Source organism: Muscardinus avellanarius (genome assembly GCF_963383645.1).
Source record: "Muscardinus avellanarius genome assembly, chromosome: 11".
In the NCBI taxonomy this organism is placed as follows: domain Eukaryota; kingdom Metazoa; phylum Chordata; class Mammalia; order Rodentia; family Gliridae; genus Muscardinus; species Muscardinus avellanarius.
This window is the reverse complement of record NC_137797.1, coordinates 99,255,260-99,263,183: the sequence shown is the minus strand read 5'-3', so window position 1 is coordinate 99,263,183 and position 7,924 is coordinate 99,255,260. Positions and strand designations below refer to the sequence as shown.

Here is a 7,924-nt window from a genome sequence, read left to right as displayed (position 1 = left end):
GTCTCCCTCACAGCTGCAGGAGGCCCAAAGGAACGAGGAAAGGGTAAATTGGGTGAGATTTCTCGGAATCCCAGCTTTCAGAAGCCCTACACAGCAGTCACCTTCCCCAGCTCTTCTGTTGCTCCAAAACTTCCGGTGGGCAGACCGGAAGTGCCCTGATGGGCGGGGCCTAGCCCTCCGCCAGCCGGAACGTGTAGGGCGTGGCTTACAACGGGGGAGGCGGGGCCGAGGGGCTTGCGCCCAAAGCTACCTGGGTAAGGCCGAGATGGCTCCCTCCGCTCTCCCCCCGGTGTGAGGCCAGTGGGGACCGTCCCCGTTGTCACTCCCCTTTGAGGCCCCGCCAGGCCCTTATTCTCGAGCTCGTTCGATGTGCCGTAGGGAGAGTCTAGCATAATGGCAGGAGTTCTCTCTCGGGGAGCAGGTAGAGGCCTGTGGGGCTGGATGCCCTTGGCCTGCAGAAACTTCTCTCTGGGTAAGTGGCTATTGTAGAGACTCCCGAGATCTGCTTCTTAGCAGGCAGTTCATGTTCATTCCTTCTCTTCCCCGTTCCTAGGTGTTACGGGATTGTCCCGTATAAGGCATACGCTCCCGCCCCCCAAAGTGGTTGATCGTTGGAACGAGAAGAGGGCCCTGTTCGGAGTGTATGACAACATCGGGATCCTCGGTGAGACTTGACCGGCTGCGTGGTAGGGATTTCAGAAGGGCTGTCCCTGCGCAGTGGCCACGATCGTTTTCACTATCTTAAACTTGTGCAGAGAATAGTTATGTGACTGTTTTCATTGTGTGTGGGCCCTACCTGTATTAACTCATTTATTCTCTTGTTTTCTCTTGTGGTATTGGGCACTCGACCTCAGAGCTACACCCCCCAGTACTTTTTATTTTTTGTTTTGAAACAGGATCTCGCTGGGTTGCTGACAGTCTCACAGAGTTGCTGAGGCTGGTCTCGAACCAGCGATCCTCCTGTCTCAGCCTTCCAATGGGCTAAAGATTTATCTGGTCTAGGAGAGGGCCTCTTGTCTTGGTGCTAATATGTTCTCTTACATCGCAGGAGACTTTAAAAAGCACCCCAAAGACCTGATCAGAGGCCCTGTATGGCTTCGAGGCTGGAAGGGGAATGAATTGCAGCGCTGTGTTCGGAAGAAGAAAATGGTTGGAGATCGAATGTTCTTTGATGACCTGCACAACCTTACCAAACGTATCAGCTATCTCTACAAGCACTTCAACCGACGCGGGAAGTACCGGTAGAAGAGAAGGCAGGGAACTGTGGAAGGGGCACATTTATCACCCTGGAGAAGGGGAGCTTTTCCCTATGGAGAAAAGTCCTTTCTGTGTTCCCCATAATAAAATGGGGCTTCTTTGGAGTTCCGTGTCCACACACTACTCGCTCTAAATGCTGCCTCTATTCGTTCAAGTGCCTCACCTCTTTTTTTTTTCATTAATAAGGATCGATTCTAGATATATCTCCAAGCCCTTCTTATTTCTATTTTTAATTTTTGATTTGTGTGTGTGTGTGGTGTTGGGGATGGAACCCAGGGGCTTTCTACCTCCAGGCTACACCCCCAGATCTATTTTCTATTTTATTTGCAAACAGGGTCTCACTAAGTTGCTGAGAGCCTCACTCAGTAGCTGAGGCTGGCTTCAAACCTGCGCGATCCTCCTGTCTCGGCCTCCCAAGCGCGGGGATTACAAGCGTGCGCCGCCATGCCTGGCGCCCCCCTAGCTAGCCCTTTTTATTTTGAGACAGGCTTTTGCTAAGTGGCTGAGGCTGGCCTTGAATTTGGGATGTTCCTGCCTCAGCCTCAGCCGGGATTACAGGCATGTGCTGCTGCACCCGGCTCATTCTTCAGTCTGAGGTTTGAGCTTCACTCTTGTCCTTTTACAGTCTTAACTACACCCAGTGACTTTGAAAAAAATAGAAGTTGATGAGAAAAGTTTATGGTTGGCATTTTTTCTTTCTTGTGGTGCTAGGGATTGAAACCAGGGGCATTCTGCCTCCAAGCTATACCCCAGCCCTATTTATTTATTTATTTATTTATTTATTTATTTATTTATTTATTTATTTTGCAGTACTGGGGATTGAACTCAGGAGCATTCTACCTCTGAACTACACTCCAGCCCTATTTTTTTATTCTTTGTTTTTTGGAACAGGTTCTCACTAAGTTGCAAAGGGCCTCACTAAGTAGCTAAGGCTGTCCTTGAACAGAGATCCTCTTATCTCAGCCTCTCAAATGCTGGGATCACAAGCATGCACCACCATGCCTGGCTTACTTTTTATTTGGAAACATGGTCTCACTAAATTGGTGACAGCCTTGCTAAGTTGCTGAGGCTGTCCTCAAACCTGTCTCCTCCTTCCAACTACTGGGATGGTAGACAGGTGTCACCATACCTGGCTTGTATTTGGCACTTTTTTGACATTGACCTTTCATGTGCTGAAAGTGTTTTTGTTTGTTTGTGGTGCTGGAGACTTAACTCAGGTTTTTTTGTTTGTTTGTTTCCGGTACTGGGAAATTAACCCAGAAACATACTACCTCTGAGCTACACCATCATCCCTATTTTTATTTTTTATTTTGAAACAGAGTCTTACTAAGTTGCAGATGGCTTCTCTAAGTAGCTGAGGCTAGCTGTGAATCTGCAATCCTCCTGCCTCAGCCTCCCAAGTACTAGGATTCCAAGTGTGTGCCACCATGCTCAGTTTGAACTCAGGGTTTTGTACATGATGTTTTTTTTTCTTTCTGTGTGTGTATGTGTCTGTATATGTATGGTACTAGGGATTGAATCTAGGGACATTCTACCTCTAACTATACCCCCAGCCCTATTTTATTTTTTATTTTGAAACAGGGTTTCACTAAATGGTGACTGTGAACCTGGAATCCTCTGGTCTCAGCCTCCCATGTATTGGGATTACGGGTGTGTACTACCAGGTCCAGTATGTTAAAAGTATTCAGTATAAAAGACCCTTCTACACTGAAATGAAATGTAATAGAAAAATGGAATTAAACTTTAGCATTATTCTCATCAAAAATACTTATCATATAACTTCTCTGAGTGGAAATCATAGGATAAACAAAGATAGAGCCATGTACAGTGATGCATACCTTCCCAGTACTCGGGAAGCTGAGACACAGGAGGATCATATGTTCATAGCCAACTTCAGCCAACGTAGGACACCTAGTTTTCAGATTAAAAAATAAAATAAAATAGGGCTGGGGGCGTAGCTCAAAGGTAGAATGCCCTTGGGTTCAATTCCTAGCACTAAAAAAAGAAAGGAAAAAAAATGAAAAGGGCTAGTTGGGCATGGTAGCTCATGTTTGTAATTCTAGTACTTGAGATGCTGAGACAGGAGAATTATAGCTTTGAAACCAACCTCAGCTACATAGATCCTCTACAACTTAGTGAGACCCTGTTTCTTCCAAATAATAAAAAGGGTTGGGATGGTAACTTGGAGGTAGAATGCCCCTAGGTTCAATTCCCAATACCAAAAAAAAAAAAGAAAGAAAGAAAGAAAAGACTGGGAGAATAGCTTGGAAGTAAAATGCTCATGCTTTCTATTCCTAGTATCACAAAGGAAAAAAAAAAGTACACAACAATGACACTCCTCTAGAGTATGTTTAGTAGTCAGGAATTATAAGAAATATTATCTGGGCATGGTGGGAAACATCTAATCCCAGTTGGGAGCTGAGACAGGAAATGTCAAAGGTTCAAATCCAGCCTCTACATTTTAAGGATACCTTGTATAAAAAATATTTTTTAGGCTGGGCGTGGTGGTGCACGCTTGTAATCCCTGTGCTTGGGAGGCGGAGACAGGAGGATCGCACAGGTTCAAAGTCAGCCTCGCTGGCTTAAGAGACCCTGTTTCCAAATAAAAATATAAAAATAGGTCTGGGAGTGTAGCCCGGGTATAGAAGGGTTTCCAGGAACCCCAGTACCACCAAAAAAAAAAAAAAAAAAATTTAACTTTTTTTTTGTGTGTGTGGTGCTGGGGATGGAACCCAGGGGCATTCTACCTCCGAGCTACAGCCCCAGCCCTATTTTTTATTCTTTATTTTGAAAGAGTCTCACTGACCCTGGATTCCATCCCTAGTACTGCAAAACAAAACAAAACAAAAAAACTAAAAAATAGGCCTGGGATAGCCTGGTGTGGTGGTGCACTCTTAATCCCAGTACCTGGAAGGCAGAGATGGGAAGATCATGCCGGTTTGAAGCCAGTCTCAGCTGCTTGGTGAGGCTCTCAGCAACTTTGTGAGACCCTTTCTATAAATAAAATATTTTTAAAAATAGGCCTGGGGGTGTAGTCTGAAGGTAAAAGGCCACTGGGTTCCATCCCCAGTTCCACAAAAAAAAAAAAAAAAAAAAAAAAAAATAGGGCTGGGGGTGCAGCTTGGACATAGAATGTCCCTTTGTTCCATCCCCAGCACCACAATAAATAAATAAACAGATAAGTAAATAGCTCCAATAGGTAGCTACTTATCAAACAATTTTCTATGAACTACCATAGGGGCAGTTTGGGTGTTAGCATTTTTTTCTTTTTATGGTACAGGGGCACTCTGCCACAGTTACACCCCCAGCCCCCCACCCCCCTTTTTGGTGGTGTTTGGGATTGAACCCAGAGGCATTCTGCCTGAGCTACAACCCCTATCCCTATGTATGTATGTATGTATGTATGTATGTATGTATGTATGTATGTATTGTACTGGGGGTGGAGCTCAGGGGACTTCTACCTCCAGGCTACTCCCTGAGCCCTATTTTTAAATATTTTATTTGGAAACAGGATTTTGCTGAATTGCTGAGACCTCATTAAATTGCTGAAGCTGTTTTTGAACTTGCAATCCTCCTGTCTCGGCCTCCCAAGAAGTGGTTATGTTTTGAAACAAGGTCTTGCTAGATTGCTGAGAATCTCAACTACTCGCTGAAGCTGTCCTCGAACCTGCCATCCTCCTGTCTCAACCTTTCAAGTACTGGGATTATAGGCATTTGCCACCATGACTGGGATTACAAACCTGTGCCACCATGCCCAGCTCCATTTTTTTTTTTTTTTTTTTTGAGCGGTACAGGTGATGGAACCCAGAGTTATACCCCCAGCCCTATTTTTTTTTTTTTTTTTTGAAACAGGGTCTCACTAAGTTGTAGAGGGCCTCACTAAGTAGCTGAGGTTGTCTTTGAACTGTGATCCTCTCGTTTCAGCCTCCCAAATATGGAATTACAAACATGTGCCACCATGCTTGGCTTCCAAATGATTTTTTAAAATAAAGGTGCAAAAGCTATCTACCAGCAGGTAAATGGTTAAACAAAATGGAATACTACTTATGGCCATAAGTATTGATATAATAAATTGAGTGTATTCAGGGCATTATGCCGAATGGAAAAGAAAAAGCCGTTTTCAAAAGATCACATACTAGCTGGGCATGGTGGCACATGTAATCCCAGCATTTGGAAGGCTGAGAGTGAGGCCCTTTGCAACTCAGTGAGACCCTGCATCAAAATAAAGAATAGAAAGTTAGGGATGGGAGTGTAGCTCAGAGGTAGAATGTCCCCAGATCCCATCCCCAGTACTGAAGAAAAAAAAGAAAGTTACATACTATGTGACTACATTTACATAACACTCTTGTAATAAAGTTTTAGAAGTTGAAATTAATGTTGCTAAGGGTTAAGGATGGGGTGTGGTGGCTATGAAGAGGTAGCACAAAGACTGCTTCTGTATCCTGACTGTGGTACTTGTTAAAAGAATGTATATGTATGCGCTTGGGAGGCGGAGACAGGAGGATCACGCAGGTTCAAAGCCAGCTGTGCTGGCTTAAGAGACCCTGTTTCCAAAGAAAAATATAAAATAGGTCTGGGAGTGTAGCCTGGAGGTAGAAGGGCTTTCAGGGACCCCAGTACCACCAAAAAAAAAAAAAAAAAAGTATATGTAGCCAGGTAATGGTGGCACATGCTTGTAATCTCAGCATTTGGAAGGCTGAGACTGGAGGATCACGGTTCTGGGACAGCCTCAACTACTTAGTGAGGCCCTCCACAACTTAGTAAGACCCTGTTTCAAAAATAAAGAACAAGCCGGGCGTGGTGGCACACGCTTGTAATCCCGCACTTGGGAGGCTGAGACAGGAGGATCGCACAGGTTCAGAGCCAGCCTCAGCTACTTAGTGAGGCTTTCAGCAACTTAGTGAGACCCTGTTTCCAAATAAAATATATTTTTTTTAAAAAACGGTCTGGGAGTATAGCCCGGAGGTAGAAAGTCTCCCCAGTACCACCAAAAAAAAAAAAAAGAAAGAAAGAAAAAATAGAGGGTGTGGCTCGAAGGTCGAATACCCCTGGGTTTCATCCCCAGACCCGCAAAAAAAAACCAACAAAAACCCCACAAAGAATGTATATGTGATAAAATTGCACAAAAGTAGGCTGGGATGTAGCTTAGTTGCAAAGCACTTCCCTTGCAAACACCACTGTGGGTTCAATCAGTCCCCAGTGCCAAGAAAAACAATAACAAAAACAAAAAAAAGGAGCCCCTCCAAATTGCATAAAACTACACATTCACATACAACAAATTCCACAAACGAGTGTGCATAAAACTAGTGAGATCTGAGCTGGGTGTAGTGGTGCACATTTGTAATTCCAGTACTTAGGAAGCCGAAACGAGGATCTCAGGTTCGAGGCCAGCCTCGGTTTCTTAGTGAGATTCTGTTTTGATATAAAGAATAATAAAATAGGGCTGGAGGTGTAGCTCGGAGGTAGAATGACCCTGGGTTCCATCCCTAGTACCACACACACACACACACGCACACACGCACACACGCACGCACACAGTCAATCAGGAAGCCAAGCATGGGTAGGAGAGAGGGGGAAGAAAGGGGTCAGAGACTGGGTAGGGGCTGATTGGGTGATGTGTGCATGTATCTCCACAAGTTTTTTATCCCATTAAGATGTATGACTACAATGCACCAATAAAAATTTATTAAAAAAAAAAGACTGTAAGAAGAATATTATATTTAACTGGTTCCAGGAGGCACTTTTTTTCTTTCTCTTGGCATTTAAACTCCTAAATTGGGTGTTTCACTATAGCTATTAGTCAGAGACCAGTCATACTGTATTCTTCATACTTGCTTATGAGCATCAAAACTTGCAAAATGGTTGTCTGAGGCTTGGAAGAAAATTCCAGAGACAGAAGAAGAACAGTCTTAGGAAAGGCCAAAGTCCTTTATGGCAAGTATGGAGAACCACCTCATGTATAAACTGATGGACAAAGCCTGGTGTGGAGGCCCACGCTTGTAATCCCAGCATTCTGGAGGCTGAGACTAGAGGATCAGGGTTCTCGGACAGCCTCAGCTACTTAGTGAGGCCCTCCACAACTCAGTGAGACCCTGTTTCAAAATAAAGAAAAAGTAGGGCAGAGGGTGTAGCTTGGAGTTTGAATGTGTCTGGGTTCCGCCATCCCCAGACCTGCAAAAATAAATAAGTAAACTGATGGACATCTAAAGCTGAGTTTAAAAATAAAAAGTAAAAAACATGAATTGTGACATTTAAAATTGTGAGTATATTATTACCATGTTATTCTTTTTCTATTTTCCTATTTATTTATTTATTTCGGTACTGGGGATGGAACCCAAGGACATTCTACCTCTGAGCTACAAGCCCAGCCCTATTATTTAGTCTTTATTTTGAAACATTCTTACTAAGTTGCAGAGGTCTTCCCTAAGTAGCTGAAGGCTAGTCAAACCTTCCATCCTCCTGTCTTAGCTTCCCAAGTACTGGGATTACAGGCATGCAAAAATACCTGGAAAGAGATTTTTTTTTTTTTTTTTTTTTTGTGGTACTGGGAATGGAACCTAGGGGCAATCTACATCTGAACTACATCCCCACCCCTATGGGAATGGAACCTAGGGGCAATCTACATCTGAACTACATCCCCACCCCTATTTTTTTTTTTTTTTTTTTT

The 7,924-nt window shown here is 43.9% G+C and overlaps 1 protein-coding gene across 1 annotated transcript; it reads left to right on the top strand.

The window, feature by feature from the left end:
• Positions 1-393: 393 nt before the first annotated feature.
• MRPL51 (mitochondrial ribosomal protein L51) lies at positions 394-1,245 on the top strand (the record flags this gene model as incomplete). Its single annotated transcript, XM_080705555.1, has 3 exons — positions 394-472; positions 554-664; positions 1,049-1,245. 3 exons carry the CDS (start codon positions 394-396, stop codon positions 1,243-1,245), a joined length of 387 nt encoding a protein of 128 aa, XP_080561681.1.
• Between the last annotated feature and the right edge of the window lie 6,679 nt (positions 1,246-7,924).